Genomic DNA, 16,564 nt, shown 5'->3' with positions numbered 1-16,564 from the left:
CCGTCTCCAAACAGCAACATTAATCACCCAGACGCCTCTTCCCAGAATGCCTCTCTCCTAACTTCTAGCTAGAATGGGGTCTCACTATTTTTGCTCTTGTCAATTGTAGGTTCTAAATTTAAGACTTGGGTTGAGTGTTACTTCTTTGAATTCATTTCAGCTTTGAGAACATGTATATTTAGCTCCATTCAGTTTGCTCCTTGGTAGGACAAGAAGCTGAGTCCTAAGTCCTAAAATTCTATGAACTTTCTTTGCCTAGACTCATGTTCTTTCAGATTACAATGATATATGCATGTTATTATATGTAAAATATTTATATTATATATTAACATATAATATTTTATACTGTATATAATTTATTTAATAGATGGGAACATTTTTGAAAGGAAGACAAAACAAAGGAAACATTTGCTAATCTATGGAATTCTTTATAAGGTTATAGCAATGAAAATGCCATTTTATGTCTATGTTATATACGAGGCACAAGTGGAGCATCCTGCATGAATCACCAATGCTACACCCGGTGTAGAAGCATGAAATGCTGAGTGACCTGTTAGTTGTAAAATCTTTGAACTGATCGTTGGTTTAGCAAAACATCTAAGGTCCCAAATGTGCATTTTTACCTCTCTTTCCCCCTTCCTCTCCCCTTGCTGTTTGCATTTGATTTTCTTTTGCTTGTTGCCTTTCTGGTTTTGACTTCCATTTCCTTATTAATTTTGTCTCTTGTCACCCAGATCCTCAGTGCTGATGGAGCTGGAAGCATGGATTGTGTAATATCTAGAGAAATATACCTCCAGTTCCTCTGTCTCTCTCTCTCTCTGTCTCTCTCTCCCCCTTCCCCCTCCCCTGTCTGTCTGATTTTGTGCTCTTATTAGATAAACCGTAGAATAAGGGAACCAGCAGGATGGGTCAGAAACATTAGCATGCCCACTCTACCTGGGTCCCAGACAGTTGTTAGTAATGGTAACAACAGACGAGACAGCAGACAGTGGCCTAAGCATCTCACAGAATTTGGCAATGTTCATGCTGACGTATAGCATCCTGCCTCAATTAGCCAAAATTGCCTGTGCTACTCCTGGCCTTTCTTTGTTGGTTATGTGACTTTAAGAAACGTCTAAAGAGAGTCACTCTGTGCTTCATCACCAAAAGCTATGGTGAAAGTAATATCATCCACATCAGAATTCTTACAAGTACTAAATTTCTTAGAATAACACTTGGTTTGAGAAAAGGAGGTTGAAAAGCCTCCGTTTAGCTGTTAAAACAACTTATCCCCCGACTAGAGCTGGGTTTGATCTCCTGACCACACGGCTTTTCCGGTTAAAAGTCTTCACCGCCAACGATAGATCCAGTATTGTAAAGTTCAGCTACATGGTTTGAGTCAACTGTGGTTCTTACACAGCGGCTTGAAATTCTTCTAAGTCTTTAAAGTCAGCTCGGGATCCTCGGAAGAGAAGCCGATGTAATTGAATAAAACAAGGAGGATTTGGCTTAAACTAGACAAGCTCTCGTTCCCCAAACCAGAACTGTGCCACTAATATGTTACTCATTATTTTCTGCTTTTAAATCTTTGTATTATTTTAATTTTGCCCATCCTATTTGAGTTGGGGGAAATCAGAGTTAAAATTTATTACATATTATTTATAATTAGTCATAAAGCTGGTTACACTTAAGTAGCCCATATCATAAAGTGTGTTTTAAAACTTTCATAATCTTTTATTGGGCGATTTACACGTAAGCCTAGCGTGAGTCATCCTAGTAGGCGCGACTATATTTTTAGACCAGATGAACACTCCCTAACTATTACAAACACGAATTGCAATTCAGTTTTAGCTCCTACCACAGGAAAAAAAGGACTCAGCGCCCTACGTTGACCATTTAATAAAAATCTTCATCCAAATTCAAACCCACAAACTCATCCTCAAAAGTATCTTTTGAATATTATCCTATTTCAATAAAAGAGCAACTTTAGGTTTCCCATTGCAAGGCGAAATCCTGAGTCCATCCTGACACTGCAGTCTCCCTGCCCTGAGTTTGCCTGGTGCAGACCATTCCTGTTGCCTTCCCGTGAAAACACGCGGAATAGAACGCTGTTCACCCGGGCTCTGCCTCTCCAGGCTGCCTTTGCTCCTCTGTCCCGGCTTCGTTCCTTCAACATCAGCTCTGCACAAACCTCTAGTAGTTTTCACGACCTGGAATTGAATTAAATTAATTAATTCGTTCATTTTTAACTATTTGCTTTTATTTAGTAGTGCTGAGACTGAATCCCAGGCCTTATGTAAAGTTGGCAAGTGAGTCATCCCTCAGCTCGGTACCCAACTCTGCAGCGGCTTCACCACTCAGGGCTTCACCACTCAGGGCTTCACCCTGCAGGCGCCTGGCCCTGAGCAGGCTAACTGCTGTCTGGCTACTTGCTGGAATAAGCCATCAGGCCCCTGTTAGCGGAGCTGGCTGTTCCTAGAACTTCTCTGTGGAATGCCCTATGTAGAGCCATGTGGCTACATTCTGTCTTAGTCTATGCTACTGTAACAGAATCCCCCAGAGGTGGTAATCTAGAGAGAGCAAAGGTTGATACTTCACTGTCTTGGGTTCTTGTGGCTTTGGAGGCTGGGAAGCTTAACATAAAGTTCACTGTTTGGAACAAGATAATTACTCGCCTTCCAAGATGGCGTCTTGCTTGTTATTTCATCTTTAGGCTGCCATAGTAGTTGGGGTTGGGTCGGGTGGGGTGAAAGCTGTGCGCTCACATGGCAGAGCGGCGGAATGCAGAAGGCTCGAGGTCTTTTCCTTTAGCCTTTCTAAAGCTGTTACTCTTGCTCATGGAGATTCTCACCCAACGACTTAGATTGCACAAGCCCTGCCTTAATACCATCACGTGGGAGTTTTATTTGCAAGATATGGATTTTGGAGCAATACACACATGTAAGCCGTAGCGAGGACTTTACTGAAAAGACACCTTCTCAGTGAGGCCATCCCAGGATTCTCTGTGTAAAACTTCAGCCGAGTGTCCTTACACCCAGTGCTTGAGATCTCCTCCTGAGTGTATCTGCTTGAAGTTCATCTGTGTCACTGTCTAACACGATGTAGTCCTCGGTCTATTTTCCTCATTAGATAGTGAGCCCCATGAGACAGGATTATTTTCTCTTTAATTTGCTGAAGCCTCTCTAATGGCTGCCCTATAGTCGGTGCTCAAACACCATTGCTGTCTGAACAAGATTCAGACATAATTTATGTTGTCCATTTTCTAAATAAAACAATAAAAATACTTTCCATTTATAAATTTGTTGGTTTACGAATATTTTCTACTTAATATGCAAGCCATTCACCCAGTCCTAGTTAATAGTTCTGAAATCAATTGTAATTATTTTGTAGCATAATGCCCAAGCTGAGATATTTTTATTTTTCTGTTTATTCTACTTTCTGGAACATTTGATAGCAGCTTTCCGCCACAGAAACATTTTTAGATTAAAATTACTTTACCCCCTGTGGTCATCTGTGGGCATTTGTGACAGACTCCGTGCTGGTACTGAGTGAGTCATGCTGATTGGACATCGGAGGCTCTAACAATCTTTAAATTTCAGCAAATGCCCAGAGACTGCTAAACCCGAAGAAGCCAAGCTTCCTTGAAGGTGAACGACACCAGGTAATTTATCTCTCGCTGCCCCTCGTGGAGAATTGCTTTCTGTCAGAAGTGCTAGCTTTTTAAGCTTTCAGGAGCCTCGCCATCCTGCTAAGGATATTGAAAATAAGTGAAAATTACATGATCGTCTGGATTTGGAGCTCTATTCTGTACAATAGGTGGGGAGAGCTACTCTACACTAGAGATCGTTCTTGGAACTCCATGCCTTGCAAGTGTCCTGTGAGCTGACAGCCAGTATCACCAAGATCTGTATTAACTGAGACTGCATCATTTTACAAACCAGATGCAGGACAAGCCACTTGCGGTTTTCTTTACAGATATTTCCTCCGCTGATGCATCTACCAGCATTGAGCTATTTGATGAATGATAAAAGACTGCCCTTCCTGCAATACTTAGAGGCCAAAGTTATTGCTTGAGTTTAGATGTGGATCCTAAAGATAACGTTTAGGAGGACGGTTAGAGCTTACAGTTTTACCATACACCTTAACTACACTGTTTGCTGAGTGAAAGTCTTCCTATGAAATGTTTGAATGCTGTAAAAACTGCCTTTCCTCATTGAGTAGATTTTCTTCCAACAAACCGCATTATTATTATTATTATTTTCATATTGGTTTTGCGTGTTTCTATGGCGGTAAGTAAGCACTGGCATCAGGACCAACGGATGCTGTCCAGAGTTGTGCTGGTAATTTTTCAGTGTGATGGCTACCTGAGTTAGCCGAGCTTCTGAGATCATAGTGAGACCAGGCCTGCTTTAATCAGCAACCAAATGCTACTGTTCCAAAGATTTGTCTGCTGAACGTTCTATACCATAGGGTCTTCTTTAGGTTGACTGCACGTAGCTTTCTCTTTAATAAGACAGAGGAGTGGGAACTTACTTGAGGTGATGCAGAGTCTGGGTCAGGAGCACTGGTTCTGCAGTCACTTTGCCGGAATACCAAACCCAGTTCTGCTTCTTCATATTCATGAAGGGTGGGGCGTGTCATGTGACCTTTTTGAGTATGTTTTCTAGTCTATGAAACGATTAAGCCACCTGGTTCATTAGGCTGTGGCAGGATGCAAATAAATAAATACACGAGTAAACGTAGAATGGTGCTCAGCTCGTTTAAATACTTAGTAAATGCTTTTACTTATAGTAAAGCTTGCTTCAGCAGTTTCTTCCTTTGTCCCCTACGCAGTGACTAGTTCAGACATTGTGCTAACAAATATAATGATATACATTGGGGTACCAGCCTGGTGTTGGTAAGATTCTATTCCTCACCTCTGTATCTGCCATTTGGCACACTTAGTGATTCAGGTATGACCTGGTAGGCTCCCTTACTGTAACTTTCAATTATAAAAGCACTTAACAATGCTTTTTTTCTAAGGGAAAATGTCAGGTCACCAGTAGAGTAAATAAATAAATGTGTCTATAAAATTAATTTCCATGAATTGATTATTGGATTAATTATAGTCAATATTTTTATTTTTGCACGAGAGTAATCAGCAATGAAATAGAGATTAATAGATTAACCCTGACTATGAACTAATTGTGAAAAGCACATACATTTATGCAAATGCTAATTCGATAGGATGTACATATGAGGGATGTAATTCTATATATCAAAGGGAAATGAACTTATGCGGGAGGGTTGTCTGCATGTACATGCCTTCGAGTCTGCAATGCATAGCTGGCACTGCTCAGACAGGTTCTTGCTATCTTTCAGAGAGCCGTGTGACGATGCAGGCTGTGTCTGTTGGACTGTTCCTCTTCAGTATGACCTGGGCGGCACCAGTAAGCACTTGCAAATTCACTCGCATGTCCCATAATCTTTCTCGATAGCTTCCAAGCAGGTTTGTTAAGAGCTGAAGAAGCAGGAAGCTTGAAACTCAGAAGCTTGCCACTTAGAGTATGCACACTATAGGAGAGCACCGTGCTGTCTTTTCCAGAGTCTTTGAGAAAACCAGTAGCGGAGCACAGCATTCCAAGGCAGCAGAGGTTAGTGCAGTCTGCACAAAGACAGAAGCCACAGTGAATCAAAAGAGCCGTGTAATAGTCTACCCTGAAGAATTTGACACAAATATGTAAAGCTAACTAAATACATAGATGGCCCTGGGAAGGGACGAGAATGTCTCTGCACTCTGGCAGCATCTTGACGGAGTGGGATCCCCTCGAAGATGCTCCCTTCTTTGGTGAGGCCAAAATGGAGCTGATGCTCACGAACTTAACCCAGATCAAGCTCCCACTGCCTCTTGTGTCTTCTCTTCCTCTGACTCACCCAGCTGAGCTCTCGGGATGTGACCCAATTATCCCGTGAGAAATCGAGTATTGAAGATGTTTTCTGCAATTCAGACAGGAGGCAAATTAGATAACGTCTCACCGACGACACCCTAGCTCTCGGAGAAACCTTCTGGGTTGGGGAACTAGGGAGACATGTACTCATTCCATGCTGGCCGTGTTTAAATATAGGTCCCGAGCAAGTGGGTGAGGAGCTGGGTAACCGGACCCACAAGGGTGAACCATGGCATCTGAAGAAGGAGCAGAAATACCCATGCATATGCAGTCATGCCCACCCCCCATCCCAACTCATCCCCCACCCCTGCTTCACACACACACACACACACACACACACACACACACACACACACTCACCCCACCCCATCCCTCACCTCTGTTTCACACACACACACACACACACACTCTCACACTTATACTCACACACACACACACACACATACCCTCAACCCACCCCATCCCCCACCCCTGGGTCTCACACACACACACTCACACACACACACACTCACCCCACCCCATCCCTCACCTCTGCTTCACACACACACACACACACTCACACTTATACTCACACACACACACACATACCCTCAACCCACCCCATCCCCCACCCCTGGGTCTCACACACACACACACACTCACACTCACAGACACACACACTCACCCCACCCCATCCCTCACCCCTGCTTCACACACACACACACACACACACTCACCCGCACCCCACCCCACCCCTGCTCACACACATCCTTATACAGTGGTAGGGGCTGTGCTGAGTGAACCAGTTGGTCCCACCCCCTCCACAGGGCAGTCAGTCAGAAGCACGCAGGGATGCACTGAAGCTATCTGGTGGTCTCGTTGACCCGCTTCAGTCCAACCAGCTGAGGAGGAGTTATTTTGAGCAGCCAGTTCCAGGGAACAGCCGAAGTGTCCTTTCTAACCAGCTTCCAGTAAAGGGCTAGGCCAGTGACCACCAGTCAGAGGAGGCTGCCAGCTTTCCTGCTAGGGGGCAGACGATGTCACATCCATTACAGGGCCACAGTCAAGTCCAGGGCAACTGCCAAGTGGGCGTCAGAGGAGCAGAGAGGGCTGCAGATTTCAAATGGAGAAGTCTTAGCAGGGGAACAGGGACGACATTGGGCTGTAAGAATTGCAGCGTTCTCTCTTCTCACAGATACAGTCCACCTTAACAATCACCTTAACTGTTTAATCCTAGGCTGTGGTCTGTCTGAGTGTATAGCAAGGTGTGTGCATGTGCCTTGCAACTATAAGCCAAATCCATCCCGTTTTAAAGTGTCAGAAACTAGAAGGTGAAGATTAAGCAGCACAATGCAATTAATACCCATCTTATGCAAATGAGGGAGGCTTTGATCTTAGTAACAATGTATCAGGAACTGCGCTGGGTTCATCTCTGTCAGCAGAATGTATTTAACATGAATGCTAAATGTAATGTGCATGCATGAATGTGCATGTGTTTGTGTGTGTGTGTGTGTGTGTGTGTGTGTATGGGTACGCATGCATGTTTGCTCTGTTAGAGGCATTATGCGATCAACATTAGTTTTTTGAAACCTATCCATGTTATTTCTACATTCTTCTCCCTACAGCTTAATTTGATATTACTAACAATGAGGTAACAGTTTAAATTTACATTCACAGAATCCTGGAAGAAATAACATAGGTAGGTACAGTAAAGAATAAAGCAATGTATCTTGAAGATTTAATAGAAACTTCGGGAACATCTCTCCACATTAGCAAGCACTCTTTCAAACAAAGCTACTGTAATTTTCTTATTACTTCAGTCCTGGGATTTTAAAGCGGGAGATTGAGGTTAGAATGACTCTGCTTCTTCTCACCAGTGTGTCTGAGTAGGCACTCTCTTTTCTACACTCATCTCACGTGGTGATTATGGAACACAAGTGAAGTTATTATGCAAAAGCCCCTTGCAAACTCTGAAATTCTCTGCAAGTGAATCGAGCCCTAGAAAAATAAGGTGCTACTGGCAAACTGATTGTTTCTAGAATGAAATGAAACAAAAGACAAATCCTTGCGGTCCACATAATGGGATGCTTTCACTAACCAATCGAGTTTACGCCTCTGTGAAGATTTTGTCCATTAGTGTAGAGCCACAGAAACAGAAAGAAACCAATGGCTTTGAGGGTAGTTTAGGAAAAGCACCCTCTGGGCCCCTGGTTCTCAACCTTCCTAACATGTGACCCTGTAACGTGGTTCCTCCCAACCATAAAATTATTTTTCTTGCTACTTCATAACTATGCTTTTGCTACTGTTATGAATCGTAGTGTAAATATCTATGTTTTCCTACGGTCTTAGGCGACCCCTGTGAAAGGTTAATTCAACCCCAAAGTGGTCATGGCTCACAAGTTGAGAACCGCTGCTCTAGGCCAACAGGACAGGTAGACAAGTCCTTAGATTGCTGTCTTTCTTTCTTTTGTAAGATTTCTTCCTCTTCTGTGACTCTCAGTGGTGCCTGCATCCACTCTAGCACACCCGTGACACCGGTACACCCCACTCCTGTGACTAATCCACTCTACCACACATGAGACACCAGCACAACCCACTCTTTGTCCCCTTCACCACATCAGAAATAAGCAACGACTTTTCAAAGAAAACAGAAACACTAAGATCTGAAGAGTTGCCACACCATTTTGTGCACAGAAAACTTGCCCCCAGTGTTCTTATATCCTCTATTTTGGGTGACATTTTGTGTGCTATCTCATAAGGCCTGAAATAGCTACCTATGTCTATTCCTGTGGCTGGCCTTTATGAGTTTCAATAAGCCTTGGCAGACAAGTCACCTACTGACACTTGCACACAGGTCAGAGAGATCGTGTGATCCCTGGTAAAATGATTTGCACGTGAGGAGGCACCACAGGGCCTTTACACAGAGGCCCGCAGCTCATGTGTCCTCAGCGTCCACAGCACAGCACAGCTGCTGACTTACACTATCACAGAACAGCCCCAGCTCTGGCTGCCTTCATTTTACCACCTCAGGTTCGCCAATGAATGTGTCTTTCCTATGGTTTCAATGGCTACTCTCCTCAACTGGAACCCTGAGGCCAACATATCTCCCCACCACATCACAGGACACTTCTCCACACTAGAAATGGATTCTCTCACAGAGATAGCATTGCCATCTAGTGGGGAGAATTTCCTTTTCCTTGACAGATAAGTACTTAAGGAAAAAGTGACCCAATCTTTCTTTCAGTCAGAATGATTTTTCCATGTTCATACAATTCCAGCGAAAGGCATAGAAATAAAAAGTTTGTTGTTTGAAGAAATGAATGAAAGAATTTCTGTTTGGTGAGGTGGCCTCCCTTGTTTCCTTGCAGACATTTCAACCACAGACTGTGAAAACTGAGTAAGGGTGTATGGAGGGACAGAGGGTAAACAGAGTTATTCCTCTCAAATAATTTTATCTTTGGAAAGGAAAAAAAAGCAACAAGAGAAAAATTCAACACTGACATGTTCTTGGGTGCGTAGGCCAGAAGTGCTCCCTACCCAGCAGAACTGTGACGAATTCTAGTTCAGTTTAATCCCTACAACAGATGACTGAAAATTTCCAAGTATCGATTGCTTTTTCTCAGTGTGATTTCGTCCTTCCAATGAAGCAGTGGCTTGCTACACAACGTTCGAGGGATAAGTAAGAATCCTGGGACACTGTAATTAGCAAGCACTGTTCCTCACCTGTGCACAGCATGAGAAGGCAAACTTATAACTAAAGAGAGGAGGGGGCTGGTCAACAGCATTAATGCAGAATTGGGTTCACACAGAAGTAGTTTTCTGCATATATTCTGTCAGATTTGCATGTCACCAAAACACAGATTATTTCTACCATGGTTTCTCCTGGCCATCCCAGGTCTATGTTCTGAATGTTAGCTAAAAATTACAAAGGTTCCAATGGCAAACTTCAAAGCCAGAAGGTTCATATGCTAGCATTTGCCGGCTGGATTTTAGCCATGGGCAAAGTAAAACCTATCTTTCTTCTAATGGCATCTTCCTTCTGCTCTGGAAATATCCCCTCGTGTTGCAATTCCACTGAGATGTGGTAGGAAGACTGACAGGCTGAGGAACGCAAACATTTGACAGTGGCATGCAGGAAAAAATATATTTCGAGATTAGTGTGAGAGAGCCCTGTAGCTGACTGCCTTCTACCGTGGATGGCATGCGCCCTCTTGTGGTTTTAGGTGGTACTACCTATTGTCAGAGGGAGAACTTGAGTTCTCTCAAGTTAAAAATAGTATTAGGAAAAAAATCAAGAAATTTTCTTAAAAGACAAAACCATCTTAATATAATGGAAATGGTTTGTGTGTCATTTATAAGGGTCACAATGAAAAACCCATGTCTACACTGAACGTGACTTGAAGGTGAGTGGCCATGAGAAGACTCCTCCCATGCGAACTGGCCAGGGGAGATGGGAGGAGACAGTGTGCTCTGGTTTCCAGCGTGGATGTTGCCTTTCTTCCCTTCCCCACATTCCCCAGGTCCTAAAGTCACTGTGCAGTGCAACTCTGTGTTCCAGAAATTTCCTTATCTCCACCCATCCCTTTGGCCCAACCATGTTCTGCAACTGTGGCCATGATGGACCTTGGGGGCCAGTAACTGTCATTTTGCTGTGCATCAAAGCACTGTATTTCATAGGCAGGATTTCTGAGCATATTCTATACCATGTAGAACAGGGTAGACTCTCAGGGAATGAGGTTACAGGCCGGAAAGAGTGACACGTGTCTCTTACAGTCATTCCATGGATGACCTCATCCTTGTCCAGTCACACTGAAGAGAGGGAATGAGGCCCTTGTCACTGGGATGACAATAATTCTTTTCACTCGGTGGCTTCTTGCAGAACCATTGCCCAAAGTGCTGTAAAGAGCTCCAAAGGCCTCTAACTAAAGGGCCATTTACGTTCCTAAATCTGGCTTCATTTCCAATGGAAGAGAGAATTCTATAAAACGTTGTTTTCCTCTGCTAGAAATCCTTAGCAGGGCCATCTGTAAGGCTGCACCGTTCTGCCTATGAAAGTCAGTTCGTTGTGGTTTTGCTGTGGCATGTGTTTTCGGTGCCTCTGCTGAGTAAGACACAGTGCACACTGAAGCAACTGACGAATGCAATTCCTTCTCTCTCAGAATTTAAAGACAGAAAATGAGCACAGAGAACCCAAGACGGGATGGGGAAAGTGTCACGTGAGTGCCCCCAACCCCCAATCACACATTGGGTGCCGAGAGTAGAAAATCAATTCCCTGCTGGTGTTCGGAGAAGTGGGTTGGAGAGGCTGCTGTGCAGTGAAAGGATGCCCTGAGCTAAGGCAGGATGCGGAAGACAGAGCAGCCAGCTGACTCACACACAGCCAAGGACGAACTGGAGATCACTTCCTGAGCCCATGCGGGAGAGGGAGTCAGTCATTAGTAAGGACGCCATTGTTCTTAACCAAAAATTCCTCCGAGGGTAGGGAGAAAAGATAAAAAATGTGTAAGTTTACATTTAATTTAGTATACTGATTTTTCTAACCTATCCGTTCAGCTCAATATGGCTTAAGGGAAGTAAGAAGACAGAAACAAACGCCCAAGGCGAGCTTTCTGAAGCTCGATGGCTTAACCTAAGCCAAGCATTTAGAATATTTTCTACTCAGAAGCAAATCAGTACGAATCTTTTTTCCTTTTCTTCTCATAACACGATCCTACCTATTTTCAGAATAAGCTTGGAGCTATAAAAGTTAGTGAGCAGTGGTATCATCGCTCCCACATGAAGTCCATTAATAATTTTATCTTACAGAGAGAACAAACGGAGAATTTTTGGAGATTTTGGAGACTTCATGCTAACACATTCTCCCAGACTAGAAGGGACTCACACATTATCCTTACCCGAAGTTCAAGTGTCTGCAGAGCCAACAGTCTTAAAGCTCCCAGCACTTAATAAGGTGCATTTTAAAGCAGGCAGAGGCAAAAGGACGCACAGCAAGATGGCTCAGAAATGGCTGCCAACCCAGACATCCTGAGCTCTGTCACCAGAAATGACATGGTAGAAGGGAAGACCAAACTCTCACAAGTTATTCTCTAGCATTGAATCGTGGGTGTGACTCATTCAAGTTCTCCCTGCTCTTCAACACTGGCACGAGTGGGCGCATGTGCGCACACACACACACACACACGCACACACACACACACACTCATGTACACACGCGCACACACACACACACACACACACACACACACGCATGCACGCACGTACACACAGTATTCTTAATTAGAGATTGGGGACATCAAACCCCTATTTTAGACGGCATTTGGTCAGAGGCCACAGATTGTAGAACTCAGTCAAGAATGAGTCCACGGTTTTCTGCCACTACACACAATTCAAGGATTTGTAGAGCCTGAGAGGACAGCTGAGCATCTTATGAGGAATTATGTGCCCTTGTCACTATGTAGGGAAGTAAGCCGGGGCCTTTTTACCGAGGGCCCCACAGGGCCCTGCACAAATGGCAGCTGCCTTCATCTACACAGAACTTGGTTAGCGAGAGACACTGTGCGAGATGCCGTATCTACATTGTATCACTTAACAAGAATATGTCTTTTTAAAGTCCTGAAATGTGTGCGTTTTCTCATTTTGTTGTGAAAAATCTGATGCTCAAATTAGCATCCCTAGGTCACGTGCTTCCCTGAGTCACGTGCCTCCCCCGGCCACATGCTTCCGTGGATCACATGTCTGGCCAGCTAACCCAGTCCAAAGAAAGCTGGCAGCTGATGGGATATTGAGCCCTCCTGTAGCACAGTTACTTCAGTGAGCACTGAAGTGAGAGCTTTGGAACCATTTGGGGCCTGGAGAGACGATTCAGCAGCCAAGAACACTTACTGCTCTCCCAGAGGATCAGGGTTTGCTTCCTGATCACAAGGCAGCTCACATGTGCATCAGACACACACATGGGTTCGCGCGCACACACAGGCAACACACTCACACATACTAAAAATAAGAATAAAAACGTTTGGCCATTTCTCCATGGCCCTGGCTCGCCTGAACTGCTTCTGCATCTTCGCGATCTTCCTCATCTCCCGAAGGTGTAAGCTTCTAGCTGAATCCTCCTTTTCTCCATATAGAAGGTTTAATTTATTCATGTCTTTATTATCATAACCAAGATGTTAACACGCTCAAGGGCAGCTAGCATATTGAAGAGTGTCAAAAATAGATTGATCCTACCACGTAGTCTTAAAATGTCCACATCGTTTCGCTTCTGAGTATTTGACTCTTATACGCCCTTCAAATCTACCTCAGTCTTATTGTTCCACGAAACCCGCGTTCCTCCTCCCATTCCTGTTGAATTGTAGACTTTACATTAAATACATTTTATACATTAAATATACTATATATTAAATAGGTTTTTAATGCTTTTTTATGAATTATTGGGTTTTAAAACAACACAAAACATTCACTTTATGCTAATTTTTTACCTTATTCAAAAGGAAAATAAAGCAAAGACAGTATTGCCCTTCACCATGTTGACAAGAAAATATGAGTTAACACTGAAAGAAATCATTATCCACGAGAGAGAGAGAGAGAGAGAGAGAGAGGGAGAGAGAGAGAGAGAGAGAGAGAGAGAGAGAGAGAGAGAGAATATGACTTATCCCTTTTTTGGAAGCAATGAAAATAACCGAAGTAGTAAAACTCCAACTCTTTCTGTCAATCCACAGAAGCTGAATGAAGATGGCAGCAGCGGCGGTAACCAAGGCAACATCCACTTAGCATCCGTGAAGCCTGAGCCCACGGTGGGTAAAGGAACAGAGGGTGGGCGAGATGCTCCCCTTCACCTGCCTGACCAGAACAGGCAGGGTGCCACCCTCCTCAGAAATATCACTCAGCCTGTAAAGAGTCTGGTGACGGGGACTGAAGTACAGAGCGACAGAAACAAAGAGAAGAAACCTCAGAGTGTTCTAAGCGTAATTCCAACAGATGTCCACAATGCTAACGACTACTCCGAAGATACAGAGAACCAACAGAGGGATCTACTACTCCAGAACAGCCCAGGACAAAGCAAACACACCCCTCGGGCCCGACGAAGCACGCACTACCTAACACATCTCCCCCAAATCAGAAAGATTCTCAGTGACTTCGAGGACAGTGCTTCCCCAGACCTTCTAGTGAGGGGGGATAATGATGTCCCTCCTTTCAGTGGAGATGGACAACATTTTATGCACACTCCCGACAGAGGAGGTGCTGTTGGATCTGATCCTGAAAGCTCAGCTGGTCACCCTGTGTCAGGCTCCAGCAATGTCGAGATTGTTGACCCACACACGAATGGACTGGGCTCTAATGAGATCCCAGGGAGAGAAGGTCACATAGGCGGTGCCTATGCAACCAGAGGAAAAACTGCGCAGGGGGCAGGTTCCGCGGATGTGAGCCTTGTGGAGGGCAGCAATGAAATCACGGGCAGTACCAAATTTAGGGAGCTCCCTGGAAAAGAAGGAAACAGAGTCGATGCCAGCAGCCAAAATGCTCATCAAGGAAAAGTAGAATTTCACTACCCACAAGCGCCCTCAAAAGAGAAGGTAAAAGGGGGCAGCAGGGAGCACACAGGGAAAGCCGGTTACAATGAAATCCCCAAGAGCAGCAAGGGCGGCACTAGCAAGGATGCGGAAGAATCTAAAGGGAACCAAGTAACCTTGACTGAAAGCCAAAGGTTCCCAGGCAAAGGCAAAGGCCAGTCTTCTCACAGTCTTGGTAATGAGGTTAAAAGTGAAGAAGACTCTTCTAATAGTCTCAGTAGAGAGGGGATTGCAATAGCACACAGGAGAACAAGCCACCCTACACGGAATAGGGGGATGTCACAGCGGAGAGGCTCCTGGCCCTCGAGAAGACCCCATCCCCACCGGCGCGTAAGCACCCGCCAAAGAGACAGTAGTGAGTCATCATCCAGTGGGAGTTCTAGCGAGAGCAGTGGTGACTAGACCCCGGGGTTGAATCAGTTCCCAGCTCTGGTCCTGGAGAAGGAGAGGACACAGCAGGGACTGAGTAAGGTACCAGACTTGGTCACCTCCAGGACACTGTGCTGTTTTAGTGGTTGTAATAAGAATCCCTACTCAAAGTTCTAATGCTTTCTGAATAAAAATTTTCATAAGAATTTATATAATAGGTAATATTTGACTAGGCGGCCCATTAAAATAGTCTATGGATGTCACAAGTGCCTTGATATGTGATTTGCTCTTCAGACATGAAAATAAAGAGGCTTTCTCTATGACGGTGTGTAGTTATGTGATCTACAGGCGACTGCTGGCGGGAAGGGGAAGAATTCAGAGGTAACAAGGTTAGTCCGCCTCCAGCAGAGAGCTGAGGTGTGTGAACCGAATCCCCTGGACAAAACTTGAAAGCTGTCACTCTGCACTACCTGGGATTCCACGGTTGTCAGTGATCTTTAATCTGAATGCATTTACTGTGTCCTATGAGTCAAGTTTAATTTCTGAAGCATATCAAATGTCGATCACTTTTTGCTAGCTCTTTCTTCGTTTAGAGAGAATAGGATGTAGGAACTGTTAGCATTTTGTCTGAGCTCCGCCTCAGAGTTACCTGGCAACAGCCAGGTATGCTCCACCCTACAGTTCCCTGGCAACAACCAAATGTGCCTGATTCACTATAAAAGGGGCTGCTTGTCCCCTCCCCCCTCCCCCTCCTCTCTCTCTCTCTCTCTCTCTCTCTCTCTCTCTCTCTCTCTCTCTCTCTCTCTCTCTCTCCTCTCTCTCTCTCTCTCTCTCTCTCTTGCTTTCCTGCTCCTGCTTTCCCCATTCCCTTCCCCATCTCTCTACACATGCTCATGGCCAGCCTCTACTCCTTCTCTTCTCTTTCCCTTCCCTTCCCTTCCCTTCCCTTCCCTTCCCTTCCCCTCCCTTCCCCTCCCTTCCCCTCCTCTCTCCTCCCCATCCTTCCCCTTCTCTTCCCTGTCCTTCCTTCCCCTACTCTTTCTCCCTCCTCCCTCCCCCTTTCCCTCTTCCTCTCCCTTTCTCTGCCTCTACTACCCTCTTGACTCCCTTCCCCATGCCTGAATAAATTCAAGGGGGAAGCCTCAGCATGGGCCCGCTGAGGTGCTCCCTTTCCCCATACCTCACCACACATCCACATCCATAAAACATATCACCTCCTCTATCTTTTTATAAATACATCAGGAAGTGCCACGGGGGATGGGGAAACAGTCAAGATCCGGTTTAACTCTAAAAGCCTCTTGACTCCTCTGTTTTCTAGGGGACAGTCACCTCTTAGAGTGTTCCCTCTCTCCATGTGTGAGCACGCACGGACAGTCCTTCAAGGCACGGCAAGGGTTATATCTGCTGCCTTGCAAGGGAACTAGAAAGGTTTCCCGGACACACATGGAGACAGACACTGGTACAGATCCAGACCTGCAGAAGCCCACAGCTCCCTCCGCAGTCCAACAGGCTATGCTTCCTCTCCGCTCCTGTTTCAGCAGGACCATCCTCACTGAGAATTAAGTGTGCATGGTCTCCAAACGTTTAAACTCGTGGATAAATTTAGCCTCTCCTAGTCACCTTTGGAAAGATGAGAAACATAGATGCAGCCTGCCACCTTGTGCCCAAAAAGAAAAACTGCCATCTCCCAGCATAGGAGAATCCAGGGCCACCATTTACTGCCTGCGGCCAGCGCACTCCCGC

General features: G+C 44.9%; 1 protein-coding gene and 1 long non-coding RNA gene across 6 annotated transcripts; one reads left to right on the top strand and one right to left on the bottom strand.

The window, feature by feature from the left end:
* Positions 1 to 407: 407 nt before the first annotated feature.
* On the bottom strand, positions 408 to 16,434 carry LOC100910198 (uncharacterized). Of its 4 annotated transcripts, XR_001841054.3 has the most exons (5): positions 16,295 to 16,434; positions 6,653 to 6,995; positions 5,893 to 6,142; positions 4,513 to 5,623; positions 408 to 2,189 (listed from the first exon to the last, which is right to left on the bottom strand). It is a non-coding gene; the product is annotated as an uncharacterized LOC100910198 (long non-coding RNA). The 4 variants fall into 4 exon arrangements; XR_005493114.2 differs by having other exon boundaries at positions 408 to 5,623; XR_001841056.3 differs by having other exon boundaries at positions 408 to 5,623; positions 5,893 to 5,955; positions 6,770 to 6,995.
* On the top strand, positions 3,594 to 15,144 carry Mepe (matrix extracellular phosphoglycoprotein). 2 transcript variants are annotated; one of them, NM_024142.1, is given in 3 exon segments: positions 3,594 to 3,640; positions 5,341 to 5,408; positions 13,601 to 15,140. In NM_024142.1, coding segments are annotated over 2 exon segments (1,308 nt in total). In that variant the 5' UTR covers positions 3,594 to 3,640; positions 5,341 to 5,354; the 3' UTR covers positions 14,855 to 15,140.
* Positions 16,435 to 16,564: the final 130 nt, after the last annotated feature.

This window comes from Rattus norvegicus, chromosome 14 (assembly GCF_036323735.1).
Source record: "Rattus norvegicus strain BN/NHsdMcwi chromosome 14, GRCr8, whole genome shotgun sequence".
NCBI classification, from domain to species: Eukaryota; Metazoa; Chordata; class Mammalia; order Rodentia; family Muridae; genus Rattus; species Rattus norvegicus.
This window is presented reverse-complemented; position numbering and strand designations above follow the sequence as displayed.